Below are 24,611 nucleotides of genomic sequence, written 5' to 3' on the forward strand. Positions count from 1 at the left end.
GCAATAATTTAGACTCTATAGTCCATTGTCCTTTTACTTGACTGAGTTTAAAAGGGCAGTGACCAAAAAAAGGATGAAGATCTCACTAAGCTATTTTCCAACACTCATACATTCAACACTATCTGTCCCACCAATATTTCACATTCATTTCAAGTCATGCTTTTTGAGCTCCTTTGCCAATAATGTCTTCTCTCTTTCTGCTTCCAGTTGCTCAGTCAAAATAATCTGTTCTCCCAAAAGACGAATATTTTCTTTTTTCCGGTTTTGCCTCTCAATGTCTCTGATCACTCCGTCATGAAGTCTCTGAAAACGTAAGAAACAGATTTCAAGTAACACCTGAACAGGTGGTTCCTATCCTTGTGCCATTAAAATCCAAATAACAGTGTTACCAAAATACACTTAAAACTTTCAGATGCCAGGTATCCAATTACTACTTTAACTTTCTGCATAAATGTAAAATATAACAAAGAAACCATCAAATTAATCTGGTAGTATGCTATAATGTTATCATTTAAATGGCTACTTACCATATTTTAAGAAATTCTTGAATACTCAGTATAAAACACTTAACTGGAAATAACAATTAAAAAAGAAAAAACTGCCACTGTGTTGAATTTTAGAAGTTTAACTGATACACTTTAAAAAACTGATAAGAATTACTACAGTAAGAGAGGGCTTCCGGCCAAGATGGAGGTGTAGGCAGACATGCTTTGTCGTCTCACACAACCATAAGGATTATAACTACCTCAAAACAAAAATAAAACAACCAGCACTGCCAGAAAATCAAACTATATAAAAGTCTAACCAAAAACATTAAAAGAAGTATTCCTCATCCAGATGGGTAGGAGGGGTGGAGACAGGGAACTGGAGCAGAGGATGCAGTGTGGCCGAAGCAAGACTGTGGCAGCAGAGGTGGCAAGTGAGTGGCAGTGGCTGGTCAGCCAGTGGAACTAGCAGTCACACATTATGAAGGTCAGGTGGGACACCTAGGGTGTGATCCCAGCCTGAGGAAAGACTGCACAGCTCATAGTTTCAGCACCCATTGTTCCAGCACCAGAGAATACAAGCTTCTGCCTGTATTCTGGTTATGAAAACCAGAAACTGCCCATCTTTCAGGAGAGTCTGGTTAGAGGGCCCCCATGGTCTGAGAACTTACACAAACCCACCCACTCTGGGATCCATCACCAGGGCAACAGCTAGAGGAAAGCCAGTCACACAAGAAAAGTGGGGGAAAGTGACTGGAAAAGGGGTGAGTGCTGAACAAGCAGCATTGTTCCCTCTCTGACCCTCCCCCACATACAGTGCCACCACTCAGTGAAACAGGTCACCCTGTACTGACAAATACCTATGGCTCTGCCTCTTACAACATAACAGATACAACAGCTCTACCTAGTGCACAGAGGCAAACATAGGAAGCCTGTCAAATTGAGACAGAGAAGTATGACCCAAAAGAGGGAGCAGATCAAGGCTCCAGAAGGAGAACTAAGCAAAGAGGAAATAGCCAACCTAACAGATGAAGAGTTTAAAACACTGGTGATAATGATGCTCACAGAAATGACTGAGTATGGCAAATGCATAAGGGAAGAAGTGAAGGCTACACTAAGTGAAATGAAGAAAAACCCACACAAAACTACTAGTGATGGAGGGGAAGCTGGGGTTCAAATCAATGTATTGGAACATAAGAAAAAAATAAACAGTCAACCAGTACAGAATGAAGAAATAAGAACTGAAAAAAGTGAGGAGAGGATTAGGAATGTCTGGAACAACTTTAAACATACCAACATCTGAATCATAGGGGTGCCAGAAGGAGAAGAGGAAGAGCAAGAAATTGAAAGCTTATGTGAAAGAGTAATGAAAGAAAACTTCCCTAATGTGGTGAAGGAAATAGACATATAAGTTCAGGAAGCACAGAGAGTCCCAAACAAGTTGGACCCAAAGAGGACCACACCAAGACACATCATAATTAAAATGCCAAAGGTTAAAAATAAAGAGAGAATACTAAAGGCCACAAGAGAAAGGCAGTAAGTTACCTAGAGGGGAGTTCCCATAAGATATCAGCTGATTTCTCAAAAGAAACTTTGCAGGCAAGAAGGGGCTGTTAAGAAGTATTCAAAGTGATAAAAAGCAAGGATCTACAACCAAGGTTACTCTATCCATCAAAGCTATCATTTAGAATGAAAGGGCAGATAAAGTGCCTCCCAGACAAGGTAAAGCTAAAGGAGTTCATCATCACCAAGCCCTTATTATATGAAATGTTAAAGGGACATATTTAAGAAAAAGATGATCTAAACTATGAACACTAAAATGACAACAAACTCACAACTATCAACAAATGGATCTAAAAAACAAACTAAGCAAACAACTATAAAAGGAACAGAACCATAGATATGGAGATCATATGGAGGATTATCAGCAGGGAGGGGAAAGAGGCAGAGTGGGAGAAAAGGTGCAGGGATCAAGAAGCATAACAGATAGATACAAAGAATAATAAAGTAAAAAAAGCCAAAGAACTTATATGCATGATCCATGGACATGAACTAATGCGGGGTGGGGGGGATTGCTGGAGGGAAGGGAGGTACCCAGTTAAGGGGGGAAAGGGGAAAAAAAATTGGGATAGCTGTAATAGCATAACCAATAAAATATACTTTAAAAATATACAGTAATTCTTTCAACTGCTTTCCTGCTAGCAATTATCCTAGCTGAATAATAAACATCAAAGAAAAAGAGAGATTACTAAAATATGAACAAACTGTAAGGTGCAGGCAAAAAGTAAAAAAAAAAAAAAAGAGCTTCTAATACATAGAGAAAAACTAAAAATTATACAGAATTAGTAGTCAATTACATAACAGAGAGAGAAGGGAAAAATGCTACTAACAAAGGGAAAAAGAAAGGTCCATCAATGGTAGTAATTTTGATAAGCACTATTGAAAGGTAGAATATTCCAGAACATGGACCTGGCACCTAAGATAAAGACTTTTTAAAGCATCAGTACAGTTATGACCAACATTTTATAGTTCTAAAATGCTCTAATAAGTTTTTAACAGCAGCTTGTAAGGCAGAATTAATGGAGACAGGGCCTGGGTTCTGAGTGTGTGTGTGTGTGTGTGTGTATTTTTTTTTGTAATTATTATTATGTCTATTTAAAAGACTCACCAAGTATCTACCTGCTGGATCTCTTCCAGGCCTAGAACTTAATTCCATATTATGGGGGAAGAAAGTCATGAGACTAATAACTCTACTGAAAACAAATTTTCTTGATCCCTGAACCCTTGGCAAGACTTCCAGAGACAGAAATGGAAGTGCTCATTCCATTCCTCCCTCCCCAATTCATTCTATCCTGTGCTCCTTACACCACGACATACTCACACACCCACTCCATGCCCTAAAGCCCATGCCTTCCACTGGAATCATTCCACACCTGCCTGAGATCCTACCATGCCTTTTCAGTGACTTTAGCACATACTTATTACATACTTAGGATCTTGCTTTCCATAATCAGATCTTGCTCTTCATATGTCATTTGCTGCCTCCCACATCTTTTCTGTGATGGGCACTTAACTACCTTACCAACCAATAAGACCTCTTCACTATTCCAATTCCAAAATCTAGAACTCTGCCTGCCTCCTCATGTAAGTACTACTTGTTTTGCTGGGTTCCTGTGAGGATTCAAGATGATGTATATAAAGTTCTAGTGCCTGGTATGTGGTAGACTGTGAAGAAACAATAGTCATTACGTTATTTCTTGCTTCCCTTGAATCTTTCTACATATATCCACCATGTCAATCATTTGGCCAACTCTTTCCCACTGCTAGAAAGCAAGCCCACAATGAATGATTGGATATAAGATAAACACAGGTTATTCTGGTCAATCTTTTCTTCCTCTCTAACTTTCAAATATCTTAATCTTCCTGTTCGTCCTCCTTCTAATGCAGTGGTTCTCAACCCTGGTTGCATGTTAGAATACCCTGAGTCACTTTTAAAACATACCTAAGCAGGATCCCATCTCTAAGAGATTCTGATTTAACAGGACTAGAGTAGGATCCAGCCTCAGCTGCACTGTAAAATCTTCTCAGGAACATCAGGTGTGTACCTAGGTTTCAGAACCAAGCTCTCATAACCCAGCCCTACCTGACACTCTTTGAAATTCCCTGTTCACTGACCTCAGAGCTACATCTGATATACCATCCTCTACTCCATTTCAGTTTTTCTTGGGATCACCATCTTTTCCTTCTTAGAAGTAGATTCCTCCATTACAAAAGCTGCCCCCTTAGAACCTCATATCTCTAGTCTCTTCCACGACCTTTCATCATTAATCATCTCATTCCTCCCTCCCCCAAATTCTTGTATCTTCACAGCCTTCCTCTTCTCTAATTTCCATGGATTGTGATCATGGAGGACAAAGATCTCATCTGCTTCATATCTGTATACGGAGCACACAGCATAGTCCAGTGCAAGAAATGACTTTACTATTGATTCAGGTCATTACTTCTACCTTGGGCAAACTAAGCTCAACCAAAACCCACACCAAGGTGTCCTGGGACAGTTCCCCAACGACCAGGTTACCATTCTCACATTCAACATTCAGCGCTGTTTTGAATCAGTCTCAGGAACAGTTGTGCTTCCCAAAAGTGCCTGGTGTGGTGCCTGGCCACAATGGTCAGTCATTAAACATTCGCTAACTTGAATAAGAAAATATGAGCCAAGTGGGACAACTGTAATAGAAAAACAGTAAATAAAATTTTAAAAAAAGAAAATATGAGCTGATAAACACAGAACGGGCAGTCAGCCCACTGATCAGTAATCTTATTTCTAGAAATAAAAGTACAAAAAAAAAAAAAAAAAAAGACAATTTGGAGGCTGGTATGGCTAACGTTCCCAGAACCTAGTTTTCACAGCAAATTGCTCCTTAAATCCCACCCACCCCCCAATTAAAAAAACAAAAACATACAAGCATCTCACAAAATTACCTTGGCCAAAGGCACGAAGGCAGGTGCGGGGATGCTTCCTTATCAAAGGAAAAGTCTTACTAGCATTTAAACACAGTAGGACCTTGGCCTGGGGGTGGAGAGGGCGGTATCCTGCTGAGTGTTCCCGAAGGAAACCCCTTCCCCTCCTCCGCTTTTCTGCGGCCCCAATGACATTCCGAAAGGTCGTACCACTCTAGGGTAGCTGTGACTTGAAAAGGGGACCGCAGACCACCGCACAGGCGTGTGTTCGCGGGAGCCCGGCCATTTCAGCGCTGAAGGCCGGACTGCCAGGCTCGGGCCAGGAGAGGGTGGCCTGGAACGAGAGGAGGCACGCGGCCTGAGGGCTGCAACGCCCAGGGCCCGGCCTCCCGGCCGCAGTCTCAAAGGCGTGAGGGCGCTGGGCCGCGTTCCAGCGGAGGGAAGCAGAGAAAAGGAAAGGCCAGGCCTAACTGGAAACCACACGGAAAGACGGGAGGGCCCGGGGCCGCCGCTGCCGCCCAGGCCCCGGAGGAGGCCGTCACGTGACACCGACCTGCTGGTCCTCTCGCTGCTTCAGATGCACGCTGGCCACGGTGGCCACCGTCAGCACCACCGAGAGGCCCAGGACCGCTTTCGAGCCCCTCGACATCCCCTCGCTGGCCACAGAGCTCACTCTCTCCCACCGCCGCAAGGGAGGCAACCCAGCCCGGTCGGCACTGCTGAGAGCCAGACCCGACACCTAGAACGCAGAGCTCCAGCCACTGTGGGTGCCGGCCGCCGCCAGCAGGCGCGAGCAATCGAGAGCCGAGCGGCGCCCCAGTATCGTGGCTACTGTCGCTTTGGTAGAGCCCTGGGGAAAGGAGGGATGCCCCTTCTGCCCTACGGGCGGCAGTGTTAAAACACTCCCAATTCAAATTTGAAACAAGAGTCGGGCCCAAATCTGGCCCCAACACGTTACTGGCGGTGCAGTGGAGGGGTTCCATGCCCGAGCCGCTTCATTTTATTACCCCACCACCCTGAGGGCAGGGACTGGGCTTGGGCGGGGAATTCCCACTGGGGTATGTTGCTGACCCAGGTGCTTTTGCTCAATACCAGCTTAACCAAATTCAGCCCTTATTGTCCTTTTAGTGGGGGAGGTGCCACCAGTGTTAGATGTGTGCACGAAAGAAGGGAGGAGTCGGGTGGACCAGTGCAAAGCCTTTATTGAAAGATGTTCAAACAGGTGGCCTGAGTCTGAGCAGATTGCAGCACCAAGGGCAGGGATAGAGGGATTTTTAAGGGCTTGGAGCAAACTCTCAGGGGGTTGGGTCACATTGCTGGTGGGCTCGAGTCCAGGGTTTAGGTGTTTACGAAAAAACAATGTCCCCTGATTAGGGATGGCTGTCAGGACATTTAACTGTCCCTGTTTCTGGGAAATGACTAAGGGAGAGAGGAAAGAGCAATGAGGGTGTAATTAGTTCTCAGCAGGATACCGGCTATGTCTTAGTTACATCTATTAATAGGAAACTTCGTGATCGGGTGCATGGCTGGTGACGCAAACCCTCTTTGTTTCAGCACAGGTGGTGGCTTCGGTCCTGTGTGACTACAGGCCACAGTTCCCCAGAACACAGTGACCACGGGCCATAGCCTGTTTTGCAGGGCCTGACTCAGGTGGCAGGTTACCAGGCAGGAAACATGTCAGTCTCTAGCCCTAACAACCAGGAAATGAGTTTTACTAGTTAAATATTGTAGACACTCACCTGCTTTGAACTTGATGCTGTGGGGTGGCTGGTCAGAATCAGATTTTTCTTAAAATCAAAAGGATTTCTTCCTAAAAAGTATGCTAACTGGGCAGCAACACCGCCTTACCTCCTGATATGAAAAGGGCTGGTCACCTCCTTGCCCATGTAATCCTTTAAGAGGTCACTTTTACACCCTTAGAGCCGCAGTTCCCGCCATTTGTAAGACTGGATTCATGAGCCCACATCATCGGGAACATAAATGAGGGAATGAAGGAGTACTTTGAAAATACTCTAGCTTAAGGTACTGTTCAAGTCATAGAAAGACATTTGGCTTTCTAATGAAGAGATATTGTCATTAAATTATTCTTTCTCACTAGAATTCACAGAGAACAAACTTCTTCCTGTGGAAACAACTTTGGATGACAATTTTAATATGGGCTCCATCTCAGCCTCACACAAGGGCTTCTTCGACATTTATCTCTGTAGTGCTTTGCTATTCCAGCCTAAGTTATGCAAGCGTAAATGGCATGAGGTGATATTGCTCTTAGGAAATGTAACATAATAAAACTAAATAATAAAAAATTTTCAAATACCCTTTTCAAATGTCATTTTGTCTGAAACATGTTTCTCAGCCCGAAGAATGCACCATTGAATTAGAAAATGGGGATCCTGCCCTAATAGACCTTGAAGTTAGAAGGAATTTAATTTGGAGTGTATTTGCATATTTCTGTAAAGATAAAAAACTATATTAGACTACTTTCAGTTGTGGTCTTCTCCAAATATTTTTTTCCATCTAAGGTAGTGAACCTTCAACATGTCCTTAGCCTGTGTCCCAGAGAATTAGATGGCCTTTCATTCTAGATCACTATTTTTTCAACTTGTCTTTTGAATTGTTATTCTACTTTTGAGCAATCCTTTAAATGGTAATTGCCAAAATAAAAAGTGGATAGTCTGTTTAAATATTTATAAACCTAGGCAGGATGAATTCTGTTATTATTGTCTCAAAGTGTTGGGTTATTGTTACAGAACCCCTGGGCTACTCCAGTTGAAAACAAACCCACGGGCTCTTTAGTTAGGGGCCCGTTTGCCCGCCGCCAAAATTATAACTCTCAATACCAGAGTTTAGTGAAAAGAAAAAGAATAGTTTATTTAACAGTTATATAGATTTAATTATTTGCGGATTTCTGTTGTTAAGTCTTATGCTCTTTAAAACACCCACAAACACATATCCTTGCCTCCCCACCTTCCAGACCAGGCTAGTTTTAGGAAAGTCAGAGAAACCGTTTCCCTACTTTCCAAACACAGTTCAGCTTTACCAGCAGCTGCCAATCATTCAATCTGATTGGGGAGGTCCTTTCTGTGCTGTGGTGCCCTCCAGCTCTCAATGCAGAACCGCCTGGATTCTCAGCCTCCTTGCAAACTGCCTTCTTCCTGCAAACCGCATGGATCTTCTCTCCTTCTCAAAACTGCATGGCGAGAGCCTCTTAAAGCAGCCTGGAGACCCCTTCTCCAAGCCGCATGGAGAAGGCCCCTTCACCAAGCCACGTGGAGGGAGCACACAAGAGCGAGAGAGCGAGACCCCGAGAGTGAGCGCGCGAGCGAGAGCGAGAGCGAGAGCGAGAGCGAGAGCGAGAGCGAGAGCGAGAGCGAGAGCGAGAGCGAGAGAGAGAGAGAGAGAGAGAGAGAGAGAGAGAGTGCGAGAGAAAGCTAAAATGTCTGCAGCTGCTCATATATCCCTGACTACGTCCTCTGATGCAGTGGGCGTTGCAAACAGTTCTGACCATTCACAGACCCTTACGTAGGCCCTGTGTGCCTTTTCCATACCGTCCCCTGGTTCAAGACTCCTCCCATCTACCTGAGGCCTTGAATGCATTAAAGCCATTTTGCATAAGAAAGACATTGGCCACCAGCCTCAGGCATGTGGAGGCATTCGAAAAGCTGCTTCCTTCTCCCCATCCCCCAGCCGCAAACTCTGTGGTTTTTTTGGACTCCCCTGTTTCTGTAACATTATGAGGGAATGACTGCATGCCATCAAACACTGAAACCAACTTTTATTTTTCCATTAAAATAATTTCCATCTAGTTTAAGTATATTTTTAAGTGTGTACAGTATGTTGGAATAAAAGCAGTTTTCTAGGACAATTTGAAGAGTTTCTACTAATGCATATAAGACCAGACTTGCTGATTGGCTTTTTTCCCCCAACTTCGAATGAATGTGCTAGGAGCAGTGGATTCAAGGTACCCCCACCCTCATGCCATCCCATCCCTCAAGCAGTTCAGTGTCTGCAAGGAAGACAGACTGGCATATCAAATAACCACAATAAAAAAGCAGTTTACAAATAACAATTGTTATGGACTGCATGTTTGTGTACCCCCCTCACCATGCTTATGTTGAAATTATAACCTCCATTGGTAGATGGAATGGTATTAGGAGGTAGAGCCTTTAGTAGGTAATTAGGTTTCAATGAGGTTATGAGGGTAGATCCCCCATGATGGGATTAGTGTCCCATGAAGGAAAGCTAGAGCTCAGTCTCTTCACCATGTGAGAGGACACAGCAAGAAGGTGGCCATCAGCAAATGAAGAAAAGGGTTCTTACTAAAAAATAACCATGCCTGATGCTGGTGGCTTGGCAGGAGCAGAGAGGCAGCGAGGGAGAGAACCTGCCCTGAGGCAGGGGCAACTTTGCATTGCCCTGGTAACCAAGCTAGCACTGCATGAAGTCATGGTATGGCTAAGCATGCAGGGGGTTAGCAAAAGTGATTGACAGAGGGAAAAGCCCTCCTATCTGCTTCCCCTCCCTGAATGTGGGTGGGACCAGGAGGCAGCTGCAGGTGTACCTTAAAGGTCAACATGGTGGCAGGGGGATGTGCTGTCCTGTCAGTCTAGCCTGGGAAAAGGACAGGTTGGCTGGGGGAGCTGGACCCTCACAGAGTGTGGGGAAGCTTGGGCTGGGAGATTTAAATCAAGGGAAGGAAGAAATGGGCTCTCTTCCTCTCAGACCCACTGGTGCAGACATCAGGCTGAAGCAGGCTGAAGCATTTTTGGATCATGCTGGCTCTGGAAAGAAGGGAGCCTGAGGCCCCACAGTGGCTAAGAAAGAGACTGAGCTGCTTGGATGATTGTGCAGTGACATTTACAATTCCTGAAGAATGGTATTTTGAATGGGAGAGGGAACTCTGAGCACAGCCTTGGTCTGGTCTGGCAGGGAGTGGCTGGGTTTTGCCCTGGGTATTCTGGAGTGGAGGGGCTTTGAAGCAGGAGCCTGACATCCTCCCAGATTGTTCAGCTTTGGAACAAAAGACCTCTTTCCTTTTCTCCCAAACCTCTGCCTCCAGAATTTGCCTATGAGTGGTGGTGGGCAGCAGGATCCCAATTTCTGTTCGGTAACGTGTCAGCACTCAAATCTCAGACATTCCAGGCTTTAAACCTCTGAGGAAAAAATTTCTGTTGTTTAATTCACCCACTCTATTGTATGTTTTGTTATAGCAGCCACAGCGAAGGTAGCAATAGACTCCCCCCAAAGTTAAGTGTGGGTCCAGATCGACTGCTCTAGAGTCAGTATTGCCTGGCACAGAAGACTTAAGACCCAGTGCTCTGTCAGAATCTTCCAGCAGCTCTTCCAGGAACCAGGTGCTGACTGGTCTTAAATTTCTCACTCTTTTTCTCAGTGGCGAACCATCTCTAATGCTAATTAAATGGAAAAGTCCTCCTTAACCATTGGTGACTGTGAGTAAGAGGTGCTCCTGAAAAAATCACAGAAATAAGTACAGGTGGAATTCCTACTTTAAGATCTAAGACTTAAAATTGAGGCCCACTCACCCACAGGGAGGGTAAAGAGAAAATTACTTCATAATATTATAAAACATCTGATACATTCAGGCACACATTTGAGAGCTGTTTATCTTTTGACTAGCATCTCCCCATTTCCATCCACCCCTAAGCCCCTGGCAACCACTGTTCCACTCTGCTTCTATGAGTTAAACTTATTAGATTCCACATATAAGAAATATTTGGACTTCCAGCCAAGGTGGAGGCCTAGATAGACACACTGCATCTCCCTCTACAACTGAGAAGGAATACAATTATCTCAAAACAGAGACAACCAGAGGTTCCAGAAAATCGAGCTGCATGGAAGTCCAGCAAACAAAGATATACAGAAGAAATACTCATCCAGACAGGTAGGAGGGGTGGAGCCTGGATGGAGAGAACGTGGTGTGGCAGTGACAGCAGGGGCAGGCCAGTGGAAGGTGCAGTCTCACATTTTAAAAGTAGGGAGGGACACTCAGGGAGCACTCCCAGCACCAGACCAGACCACACAGCTACAGTTCCAGTGATGGGGAAAATAAAGCCTCATTGCTTCTGACTGTGAAAACCAAGTGGGGGTTGGAGCAGAGGAAGGAACTGCCAATCTCTCAGCAGAGTTCATTTGTTTAAAGGGCCCCCACTGTCCTAGAATGTCCACAAACCCACCCACTCTGGGAATAACAGCCAGGGCAATATCTAGAGGGGCACCAGTCCCATATAGAAAGTGGGAGAAGGGCCTGGAAAGGGGACAAGCACTGAGCAAGTGGCATTGTTCCCTCTCAGGCCCCTCCTTCACATATAGCACCAGAATGTAGTGAAATGGGTCGTCTTGTACTGATGAATATCTAAGGCTCCACCCCTTAAATGTAACAGGTGCGACAGCTCTACCTAAGACACAGAAGCAAACAAACAAGGGAGCCTGTCAAGATGAGGAGACAGAGAAGTACAGCCCAAAAGAGGGAACAGATCAAGGTTTCAGTGATAGAACTAAATGACAAGGATAGCCAACCTTACAGATGTACAGTTCAAAACACCGGTGTTAAAGATGCTCACAGACTTGACAGATATGCTTAGGTATGAAAACCACAGAAAGGGAGAAGTGAAGGCTGTCCTAACAAAAAAAAAAAAATTCACACAAAACCAATGGTGAAGGGAAGGAAACTGGGATTCAAATAAATGATTTGGAACAAAAGACAGATATAAACAGTCAACCAATACAGAACGAGGAAACAAGAATTGAAATAACTGAGGAGAGGCTTAGGAACCTATGGGACAACTTTAAACATGCCAACGTCTGAATCACGGGGTGCCAGAAGGAGAAAAGGAAGAGCAAGAAATTCAAAGCTTAATGTGAAAAATAATGAAAGACAACTTCCCTAATCTGGTGAAGGATATAGACATACAAGTCCAGGGAGCACAGAGAGTCCCAAACAAGCTAGACCCAAAGAGGACCACACCAAGACACAACATCATTAAAATGTCAAAGATTAAAGATAAAGAGAGAATATTAATAGCAACAAGAGAAAAGCAGAGTTATGTACAAAGGACTTCCCATAAGAATTAGCTGATTTCTCAAAGGAAACTTTGCAGGCTAGAAGGGACTTGCAAGAAGTATTGAAAGCAATGAAAAGCAAGGACCTACAACCAAGATTACCTCTATCCAGCAAAGCTACCATTTAGAATGGAAGGGCAGATAAAGTGCTTCCCAGACAAGGTAAAGCTAAAGGAGTTCATCATCACCAAGCCAGTATTATATGAAATGTTAAAATGACTTATTTAATAAATTGAACATCAAAACTCTGAACATTAAAATGACAACAAACTCACAACTATCAACAACTGAATCTAAAAAATAAAAACAAAATCCAACTAAGCAAACCAGAATAGGGACAGAATCATAGGTATGGGAATCATTTAGAGGGTTATCAGCTGGAAGGGGGAAGGAGAAGAAATGGGGAAATTGTGCAGAGATTAGGAAGCATAATTGGTTGGTACAAAAATAGACAGGAAGAAGTTAAGAATAATATAGAAAATGGTGAAACCAAAGAACTTATATACATCATTCATGAACATGAACTAAGGGGGCTGGGATTGCTGGAGGGAAGGGGGTAAATGGGCAGAGGAGAGCAAAGGGAAAAGAAATTGGGACAACTATAACAGCATAATCAATAAAATGTACAAAAGAAATTGTCTTTCTGTATCTGGCTTATTTCACTTAGCATAATGTTCTCTAGGTTTATTCATGTTATTAGAAACTGGAGGATTTCCTTCTTTTTATGGCTGAGTAATTTTTCATTGTGTATAGATATCACAACTTCTTTATACATTCATCTGTCAACGGATACTTAGGTTATTTCTGCATCTTGGATATTCTGAATAATTCTGCAGTAATCATGGGAGTGCAGCTATCTTTTCGAGATCTCAATTTCATTTCTTTGGATATATACCCAAGGATTCCTGAATCATAAAGTAGTCTATTTTTAATTTTTGGAGAATCCTCCATATTGTTTTCCATAGTGGCTGTACCAGTTTACATTTATAGTGCACCAATTTACAACACACCAGTGTTCTTGTTACCTCTTGTCTTTTTAGTAACAGCCATTCTAACAGATGTGTAGTGACATTTCATTGTGGTTGTAATTTGCATTTCCCCAATGATTAGTAATATTGAGTACCTTTTCATATGTCTGTTGACTATTTTCAGTTATAAATGAACAAATCTGGGGATCAAATGCATACCATAATGACTATAGTTAATAATACTGTGTGTATACTTGGAACTTGCTAAGAGAGTAGATCTTAAGTGGTCTCACCTCATACAAAAAAAAGTACGTGAACTGATGGATATGTGTAATTAGCTTGATTGTAATAATCGTTTCACAACATATTAATATATCAAATGGTCACATTGTACACCTTAAATATGTACAATTTTTATTTGTAAATTATGCCTCAATAAAACTGGAAACAAATTTTAGATATTTTATAAAGCACCAAAAAGAGAAAACTCATTACATATATACACACACATGCATAAGAAAAAAGAAATGAAGTTCTGGTATATGCTACAACATAGATGAACCTTTATAGCTTGAAAAGATTATGCTAAATAAAAGAAACATAGTCATGTCCTAGCTAGTGTAGCTCAGGTGGTTGAGTGCCAGTCTGCAAACTGAAAGGTCTCTGACTCAATTCCCAGTCAGAACACATGCCTGAGTTACAGGTCAAGTCCCCAATTGGAGCTATACACAAAGTGGCCAATTGATGTTTCTCTCACACATCGATGTTTCTCTCCTTCTTTCTCCTTCCCTTCTCGTCTATCTAAAAAATAAAATAAAATCTTTTTTTTAAAAGGATAGTCACAAAAGACCACGTATTGTATGACTCCATTTATATAAAATGTCCAGAATAGGCAGTTTCATAGAGACAGAAAGTATTGATTGAAGAATTGTTGCCAGGGGCTAAAGGTGTTGAGAGATGGGGACTGCTAGTGGGTTTCATTTTGGGGTGATAAAAATGTTCTAGAATTAGATTATGGTGGTAGGTATACAAATCTGTGGAGCTATGAAAAACCACTGCATTGTATACTTTAAAAGGGTAAATCTTGTTTTAATAATTATTTTAACAAAACTTAAAAGAATGTGAAAAAATAAAGCTGTTATATATATAAAAATTCATTTCTTCTTCACAGTAACCCAATAAAATACATGTTGTTAGTATCCCCACTTTTCAGGGGAGAAAACTGAGGTACAGAGAGGTAGGCCACAAGTTAAAGAGCAACTTGATTGGTTTTTAGTTTTGTTTTCAAAAGACATAAAAGATTAGATTTGCCTGGCTTAAACATTTGAAACAGAGAACATATGTCTTCAGTCAATACAAGGAGAATGTATATATTTAGAATCTTCCAATTTCATATTTTAGCTACTTAAAAAATGGGATGAGAGATACAGACAAGAAAGGAAGGGTATTATGAGGAGATACATATATGGGAGAGAAGGGAAAGATTAAACAAAAGAGAACAGAAAAGTGGAAAAGGACTCTCGAAGTACGTTCTGTGGTAACATTTGCCTCATGGAGATGTTCCCTTGAATGGACTTCTGAGATACATGCCCATTCATGTGGCCCTTTGCAATTCTGTTTTGGAGTCTTCTATTCCTCCCTTTGATAGGAGAGACCTGAAGCCCTCCCTCAGGATATTGTTCTCAGATGTGGGCCTCTTTGAACCAAGCCCTACTGCAACAAAGATGTGAGAAGCAGGACTTCTATATTCCCTCAGGGGACAATTCCTTAGGTTTGGGTGCCTCAGTTTCCTTCTCTGTACTATGGGGACAATGATATGTCTGCTACCTCCTTGGCTTACTGGTTGAGAAGATTAATTAGTAGCATGACTACACCCAAATCAGTCCCAGCCAGTAAGTCTCCAGTGGCTCCCCGCCATGAGTCATAAGTTTCACTATGGGGAGGGAAGGCAGGAAGAGGGATCCTGTCACTACCACTGGGGGCAGTGGCCCTGAATCCTTGTCTTCACATATTTAGGAGATGTCTTATTGCTTGCAGTAGTTGAGCCTTTTGGTAACATCACAGCATGAGCACTCTCCCTCTCAAGGTACTTGCTCAGGCTTGTGTATTAGAATTTTGTTGTTTCCAAATACTTGGTGTGTGATTAAGTTCTTTCATATTCAAACCCAGTCATATTGTCAGGAAAAACTGTCAACATTACCATTTGTTAGATCCTTTCAATATAATTTCTGATTGCTGTAAATTTATGAATCATTGTTAAAAAAAAAAAAGCAAACAATGGCTTTAACTGACAATAGCATGTGTTGGCAAAGACATGGAACAGCTGTAACGGTCTGTACTCCTGATGGGAGTGTCACTGGAACCATTATAACTGTATTTACTGGAGCTGAACTAGTTCAAACCCTATGGCCCAGTAACTTCACCCCTAGATACAGGCCCAACAGAACTGCATATATGTGAGTAGCAAAAAGTATGTGCAAGTATATCTGTATAAATCCCACTTACAGAAGTCAGCATTGTGTTCACCTTGATGGGAAAGGCAAAAGAATATTAATTGAGAGAAGGCAAATGGTACTTTTGGGCTTTGCTATCATTCTGTCGCTTGATCTGGTACTAGGTATGTGTGAAAATTAATCAAGTGGTACACAAATTTTGTGCTCATATCTATATGCATGACCAATTTCTTTACAAAATCATATGCAAAATTATGAACTGAAAAAATGGTTTTACATTTTATCGTTACTTTTCTTTTTTAAGGATTTTATTTATTTATTTTTAGAGATAGGTCAAAGGAGGGAGAAAGAGAGGGAGAGAAACATCCATGTGTGAGAGAAGCTATGGGTTGCCTCTCACATGCCCCCAACTGAGGATCTGGCCTGCAACCCAGGCCTGTGCCCTGACTGGGAATTAAAGCAGCAACATTTCAGTTCACAGAACCGGCACTCAATCCACTAAACCAACACCATCCAGGGCTTATCATTACTTCTTGAACCAAGAAACTCTTTTCTCCATGATGACTATCAAGAATTGAAGAGATTACCACTTGAAACATCTTTATCAGGAATTATGTGCAGACATATTAAACATAAAACTTGTTACTAAAAAGTTAGACTCAGAAATATGTAGCTTTTTTCCTTTTTTTATGCTGCCAATTTAAATAATTTTATTTAAGACTTGTATTTTCCACTTCGCAATGCAGTGCTTATAAAGTGTATTGTTATTTCCTTTCCCTGTGTCTAGTTTTTCAATTAAAAATATTACAGACTTGTTATCAGAAAATTTTATATAAGTTCAATATTTAAATTTGCCCCAATACTGTTTTTATTTTTCTTCTCATAATATACAGTAGCATGGATTTTTTGTTTTTATTTTTATAAGAACATTATATATAGGAAATTAAGTAATTATTCACAAAATCCATTAAAAATTATCTAAGTTTTTGTTGATTATTGAGGCCTAGGATGGCATCCTCAACAGAATTCAGAATAAGAGAAAGAGAGAAAGGGAGAGAAACATTGATACAAGAATTCATTGGTTGCCTCCTGTATGTGCCCAGATTGGAGATTGAAACTGCAACCTAGTGGAACTTTTTGACTGTCTTATTGCTAATATGAAATGTACATCACATGGGAAATAAAACACTTACTGATATGCAATTTAAAAGAAATCACTTTGACTTCTGGCCAAGATGGAGGCCTAGACAGACACGCTGCATATCCTTCCACAATTAAGAAGGAATACAACTACCTCAAAACTAGAGACAACCAGAAGTTCCAGAAAATCAAGCTGCATGGAATCCAACAAAGACATAAAGAATACTCATCCAGACAGGTAGTAGGGGCAGAGTCAGGGCGGAGAGGACACAATGTAGTGGTGGCAGCAGCAGCAACAGCAGTGGCAGGCTGGCAGAAAGCACAGTCAAACATTTAAAAAATTGAGAGGGACACTTGGGGAGCACTACCAGCACCAGACCAGACCCCACAGTTAATGGTTCCAGCGTCAGGGACAATAAAGCCTCATTGCTTCTAACTGTGCAAACCAGTGGGGGTTGGGGCGGAGGCAGAGACTGCTGGTCTCTCAGCAGAATCCGCTTGTTTAAAGGATCCCCACAGTCCTGGAATGTTCACAGGCCCACCCACTCTGGAACAACAGCCAGGGAAACAGCTAGAAAGGCATCAGACACATACAAGTGGGAGAAGTGCCTGGAAAAGGGGCAAGTGCTGAGCAAGTGTCATCGTTCACTTCCAAAACCCTCCCCAACACACAGCACCAGAACGTGGTGAAATGGGTTGCCCTATACTGATGAATACCTAAGGCTCTGCCCCTTACAATGTAACAAATGCAACAGCTCTACCTAAGACATAGAGGCAAACCAACACAGGAGCTTGTCAAGATGAGGAGACAGAGAGTATGTCCCAAAAGATGGAATGAATCAAAGTTCCAGTGGGAAAACTAAGTGATGAGGAGATAGCCAACCTAATAGATGTAGAGTTCAAAACACTGATGATAAAGATGTTCACAGACTTGACAGATATGCTTAAGTATGGCAAATGCATAAGGGAAGAAGTGAAGCCAATGCTAAATGAAACAAAAGAAATTCCACACAAAACCAATGGTGAAGAGAAGGAAACCGAAGGTCAAATCAATGATTTATATAAGGAAGAAAAAAACAGTCAACCAGTACAAAATGAGGAAACAAGAATTGAAAAAAATGAGGAGGGGCTTACGAACCTCTGGGACAACTTTAAACATGCCAACATCCGAATCAGGGGTGTCAGAAGAGGAAGAGGAAGACCAAAAAATCGAAAGCTTATGTGAAATAATAATGAAGAAAAACTTCCCAAATTTGGTGAAAGAAATAGACATACAAGTCCAGGAAGCACAGAGAGTCCCCAACAAGCTAGACCCAAAGAGGACCACACCAAGACACAACATCATTAAAATGTCAAAGATTAAAGATAAAGAGAGAATCTTAAAAGCAGCAAGAGAAAAGTAGAGAGTTACCTACAAAGGGGTACCTATAAGACTATCAGCTGATTTCTCAAAAGAAACTTTGCGGCCAAGAAGGGACTGGCAACAAGTATTCAATGTGATGAAAAGCAAGGACCTACAACCAAGACTACTACCTAGCAAAGCTCTCTTTTAGAATGGAAAGGCAGATAAAGTGCTTCCCAGACAAGGTAAAGCTAAGGGAATTCACCATCACCAAGCCATTATTATATGAAATGTTAAATGGGCTTATTTAAGAAAAAGAAGATCAACACTATGAACATTAAAATGACAATAAACTCACAACTATCAACAACTGAATCTAAAAAATAAAAACAAAAACAAACTAAGCAAACAACCAGAACAGGAACAGAATCATAGGTGTGGGGATCATTTGCAGGGTTATCAGCTGGGAGGGAGAAGGGGGGGGAAATGGGGAAATCATGCAGGGACTAAGAAGCATAATTGGTTCATACAAAATAGACAGGTGTAAGTTCAGAATAATATAGGAAAGGATGAAGCCAAAGAACTTATATGCAAGACCCACAATCATGAACTAACGGGGATGGGATTGCTGGAGGGAAGGGGGTACTAGGAAGATGGGAACAAAGGGAAAAGACATTGGGACTACTGTAACAACATAATCAATAAAATATACTTAAAAAAAGAAATACAATAAAATTATTCAAGCTCTCTCAAGTTGATTCCAGTGAGCTGTGCAAATACCCTTTTTAATGTTTATCAGGATGAGAGAAAGATTAGGAAGCATGACTAATTTAACACAATGTGCTTTTTAGGCCATAACTTCTAAACCTTGTGTATCTGCCTTTTGTCTATTCTAGTCTCTTGGTATCCTGAGATCACATCAGCTTCCATCCCTCTCAGCTTTGGACTGACCCAGATGTGACCAGAGTGACCACTGCTCCCCTGGACAGGACAATGGTGCTATATTCACAGCTCCTGTCCCTTCAGTGTCACTTCTGATGGGAGCTAGAGAAGAGCTAGTTGTGACATTAAAACAGGAAATCTTAGAAGCAAATCTGCTCGAACTCAGGTGTACTGGAGGTCTGAGGAGCTTCAGGAAGCCCTACCTTCACTAAGCTATTTTTCAAACATTGAAGTCCTTTTGAAATTGATTGCTTGCACGATATTTCTCCTTATGTAAATAAAGTCGCTGGGAGACATAACTACTGCCATCAGATTGAACTTGCTTTCTAAGACAAAAATATGAAGTTGACTTTCTTAAAAACCTCTCAGTGGCTCTCCATTTCTATAAGATAAAGCCCCAAACTCTTTAGAGTAGCATTCTAGCCTATGCCCTCCCTCCCACCCCTCTCCCTTCAGCCTCTTCTAAGTAAGAGGAAATTTCAAAAATAAGACTTGGAGAAGGACCAAGAAATGAAAACTAAGTGGAGGGGAGTACAGTCATCTCCCTATGTTTAATCAACGTAGTCACATAATACTTGTTCCACCTTCACTCATGCAAGGGTGGGACTTGAAAAATGCCTTCACCACTGAGTGTGTAATTTGGCTTGTGTTATGTGGGCTTGAATCAGGGCCAGGTCCTCACAGCTATTATGGAAGAGCTGGTTTCCAAGTCACTTTGGTCTTGGAGAACATTAATCATCAGTACTCTAGTGGGAGGTATTAATAGGAACACACTGGTAGATTTAAATTGGAATACATGATGGGCACGGCTGTAATAAGTAAGGGGGAAAAAAATAAGTAAGGGGGAGGCATAAGGTGATAAATTAGAAGGTTGTATGGGGTGGGGCTGAGAAAGAGAGAGGAGGCTGAGAGGGGTGGTTTGTTTGGGAACAAGGTAGAGGGTGTCAGCTGAATTGACACCAGTGATCAACTTTTGTGTAAATGTTACAATCTCAGCACCCAATGATTGCGGAAATAACACACCATATGGCACCATATAATGCACCATTATGACTATTTAAAAAGCAAATACAGAGCCCAACCTTGTGCATGGCCCTATAGTGGACTCTACAGGTGACTAAAACAATGGTATCCCATCTTCTTTAGGCTTCGGTCATCAGCCTGTAAGAGAAAAATCATAATTGAAACTATTCTTGAAAATCCCTTGGGAAGGTGACATATTGAAGACAATAGACTTTCTCTCAGTAAGTCCAACAAAGTTTTTCCTCTGGCACTGGAATGGATGATGGAATTCAATGAAGGAGTTACATAATTGATTTGGAATTCTGCACAGGATATTTGTCTCTTCTTTTCCCCATTTACTAATTTATTCAGTTATTTATTTATATCTGTTTAGATTCATGATACTTTTTATATTTTGGGTTATTTTGCAATGTTACTTTATTTTGTTGCTCAAACTGCTCCAGCTTTGGCCACTGGGAGCTCTTTTAGTTGGCTCCTGTACCCTTTGACCAATCAATATTGATTTTTCCTCTTTCACACTTCCTTACTTTCTGGCACTACAAGATGCTCCAGGCTCATCTTGTGTATTTCTTGACCCAGTCTTATAATTAGCTATTTCTCCAAGGATCCCGGGTTCCTTTTAATTAAAGAATGGTACTAAAAATCAAGACTCGGTCCCTATGGTGCTTGCTGCCACAAGAGTGTTGTTTCATTTAGGCCCTGTCAGATGACAGGCAAAATAAATATATATGCCTATATGAACCTGTGTGGAAACACATAGCTATAAATATTTCTCTATATATAACCATCTGAATTTATATTACATGATGTCTCCAATTCTAATCCCTTGCTATGTGGATCATTCTAGTCTCCTTCCATTATTTATTGTAAATTCCCACTGCAACAGTGAGAAACCTGCCTCCCATCACCCACCATTCATTTATTTAATTGTTCAATTTCAGTATACTTGTAGAGCCCTCTCAGAATTGTTAACCCTAACCCTCATGGGAAATTACTTTACCAACTAGAGTACCATGCTTTTTTGCAATTCCTTTGCTTTTAGTCGTACAGAGACCATAAATTTCCAAAGTTACTAAGTTACCTTTTACCTCACTCCCGATAGTGAGGTTATTTTATACATTTACAATATAGTTAGTAGTTAGATTTTCTTGTCACAACATGCATTATTTCCTGGGATCTTTCTGAGAGTATTTTTTATTCACTTTTATTAAAATGATGGACTTGACATAAATCCACTTTCCCCACCACCTAATTATAGTAGATAATATTGTTTTTAACCTTTACCTTCTAAGTTTTAAATACAGACCACTGTATTGACTTATCAATTTAAATGGTATTTTCTGACTGCCAGAATATGGAGGAAATCAGCATATTTACCCTACTTTCTACCTTCTCTCTCTTTCTCAACTTTCATTAGTTGTATCATTTTTCACTGTCAGAATTTATAATATTTATATTCTGTTCTGTAACCATAATTCCCACATTTATTTTCAACTTAGTCCCACATTTCAATGGATTTCATGGTCATTATCAGTTCTTTCAGTGTTGTTTCCCTGTCACTTATTAGCATCTTCAAAAAAGGGTTATAAAAACTGTATTCCCTGAAATCTTTCCCATTTATTTTTATTTTTTTATTTTTAGAGTGAGGAAGGGAGGGAGAAAAAGGGGAAGAGAAATATTAACGTGTGAAAGAAACATCAATCGATTGCCTCTTGCACAACTTCAATCCGGGACCTGACCTGCAACTCAGGCATGTGCCTTAACCGGAAATTGGGCTGGCAACCTTTGGTTTTTGGTATGATGATCAACCCACTGAGCCACACCAGTCACGGCTGTATTTCCTGAATTCTTGCACACTCAAAAATATTTTGTGTTGGCTTTGCACCTAAAGCACAGTTGGGCTGGATATAATTTTTTTTTTGGTCACACTTTCTTTTCATGAAAATTTTGTAAACTTTGCTCGTCTATCATCTATTATTAAATAGCTGGGAGACTTGAAGGCAACCTAATTTTCCCTTTATCTTTTTAATTCAATAATTTTATTAGAATATATTTTTGAGTCAATTTTTTTTGACGTAATGTGCCCTTTTATTTTGTACATTCATATTTCTTTTATTTCTGGAACATTTCTTAAATCTGTAAATATATTTTCTGTTCCGTTACTTCAGTTTTCTTTTTTAGAGACGGTATATTAGATTTTTTCTGCATGTTTTTCACATCTATCATTTTCTTTCTAATCTTTTTAAACTGACTATTTCTATTATGTTTTGTCTACTTTTTAAAAACTCTGCTCTCTAGGTCTCTCACTTTATTATCAGCAGTGTCTACTGTATGTTGAGAATAGTGCTTAGAGTGTTAACAAATTTCACTTGGCATTAACTTCTGGGATGCTCTTTGGAAATTCCACTTCTTTTCTCAATCCTACTACCTCATATTTTATCTTTTTGGTGTGGTAAATAATAGTAACATTAACTACATTCACAATGGTTTGCAACCATTGTCCCTATCTATTTCTAGAACATTTTCATCTTCTCAGACAGAAACTCTGTAAAATTAGACCACCCCCCACCACCAAAGCCCTGGTAAATTATATTATACTTTCTGTCTCTATAAATCTGCCTACTCCAGGAACCTCATCTAAGTAGAGTTATACAACATCTGACTTCTTTATTTTAATTTTAATTTTTTATTTTAAAGAGAGAGGAAGGGAGGAAAAAAGAGAAACATCAATCCATGTGAAAGAGAAATATTGATTGGTTGCCTTCCATATTTGCCCCAACTGGGAACCTAACCTGCAACCCAGGCATGTGCCCTGACCAGGAATCAAACTGGCAACCTTTCAGTTTGCAAGATAACATCCAAGGAACTGAGTCACACTGGCCAGGGTGACATTCGACTATTTACATCTGGCTTTTTTCATGTAGCATAATGTTTTCAAGATATATCCATATTTTCACATGTATCAAAATTTCATTCCCTTTTAAGGTTGAATAATATTCTATTGTATGTGTATGTCCCATTTTGTTTATTCATTTATCTGTGAATGGACATTTAGATTGTTTCCACCTTTTGGCTTTTGTTAATGATGCTTCTAAGAACACTGTTGTATAAGAATTTTCTTGACTCACTGCTTTTAATTCTTTGGGTATGCACCTCAAAGTGGTTTTGCTGGATTAAATGGTAATTCTATATTTAACTTTTTGAAGAACCACCATACATATTGGTTTCCATAAGGGCTACACCATTTCACATACCTACCAAAAATGCATGAAGGCTGTACAACAGTTTCAATTTCCACACATCCGTGTCAATGTTTATTATTTTATTTTATTTTATTCAAAATAGCCATCATTTTATGATGCATAAGAGTTTTAAATTTTGATGACATCTGATTTATCTACTTTTTCTTTTGTTTTTCTCTGTATTTGATGTCACATCCAAGAGATCATTGCCAAGTCTAAGGTCATGAAGATTCTCCCCTATTTTTATTCTAAGGATCTTTAGTTTTAGTTCTTACACTTAGTTCTTTAATTCATTTTGACTTAATTTTTATGAATGGTATATGATAATGTTACTTCATTTTTTTGAATGTGAATATTAATTTTTTTCAGCAGAATTTGTTAAAAAGACTTTCCTTTTTCCCAATTTTCTCAACATCTTTTGTTGTGAACTTGACACTCTTGATGGAAATCATTGACCCTAGGTGTGATGGGTTATTTTGGGACTCTTTATTCTATTCCATTTGTCTATATGTCTGTCCTTAGGCCAGAAAGAATCACACTGCTTTGATTGCTATAGGTTTATAATAAGTTTTGAAATCAGAACATTTTAGTCCTCCAACTTTGTTCTTTTTCAAGATTGTTCTGGTCATTCTGGATCCCTTGAGGTTGGATACAAATGCTAAGATTGATTTTGCTATTTCTGCAAAGAATGCTATTTCTATTTTGATTGAGATTACCTAGAGCCTGGCTGGTTTGGCTCAGTGGATTGAGCATCGGCCTGCGAGCTAAGTGTCGCTGGTTCGATCTTCCAGTCAGGGCACATCAGAGAAGGAAAACTCTGACTCCAAAAAACCTCCGCTGCCTTGCGGCATACCTCTTCAGGGGAAAGGCTAAGGGAGTAAACCCTGACAGAAAATCCGGAGCCGGAGTCCCTAAGGCGGTTTGACGTTGTAGTCAACACCGGCAACTCCTGCGGCGCACCTGAAGCCAAGCTGTATTGACTCCGTCTTTCCCTTGGACCCTTCAGCTGCGAAGAGAGGGGGGGTCTGCTGCATGGGCAACAGCAGACCCTCCATATCACCCTGCCCAGGCTCTGTAGCTTCAGCTTCACTGGAGAGGACACTCCAGCGTCATCACAAGATGTCGATTCAACACAGGAGGAGACAGATACCGTGTCACTCCCGAGTCGGACTGCACAGCCATTCTCAGCGGTGCAGATAGACTCTTAAGAAGCTACACCATCGTCTCTCGAGACGGATGGCTGCCAAACGAACCTAGAATCTGTAGATCACTTAGGCTATATTGTTACCTTGACAATATTAAAGCTTCCATTTCATGAACATGAGGTGTTCTTCCATTTATTTATGTCTTCTTTCAATTTTTTGGCAATGTTTTCAGTTTCCAGTCTCCATCTTTGTTAAATTTATTCCAAAGTATTTTTTTATTTTTAATGCTATTGTAAATGGAATTGTTTTCTTTTTTTTCTAATTCGGCAAATT

The 24,611-nt window shown here is 40.7% G+C and overlaps 1 protein-coding gene across 1 annotated transcript; it reads right to left on the minus strand.

Moving 5' to 3' along the window:
• Window positions 1–20: 20 nt before the first annotated feature.
• Window positions 21–5,715, minus strand: PET117 (PET117 cytochrome c oxidase chaperone). Its single transcript, XM_090286011.1, has 2 exons — window positions 5,500–5,715; window positions 21–303 (listed from the first exon to the last, which is right to left on the minus strand). Exons 1-2 carry the CDS (start codon window positions 5,593–5,595, stop codon window positions 145–147), a joined length of 255 nt encoding a protein of 84 aa, XP_090142137.1. The 5' UTR covers window positions 5,596–5,715; the 3' UTR covers window positions 21–144.
• Between the last annotated feature and the right edge of the window lie 18,896 nt (window positions 5,716–24,611).

This window comes from Furipterus horrens, unplaced genomic scaffold (genome assembly GCF_987537825.1).
Source record: "Furipterus horrens unplaced genomic scaffold, mFurHor1.1.pri manual_scaffold_8, whole genome shotgun sequence".
Taxonomy (NCBI): Eukaryota; Metazoa; Chordata; class Mammalia; order Chiroptera; family Furipteridae; genus Furipterus; species Furipterus horrens.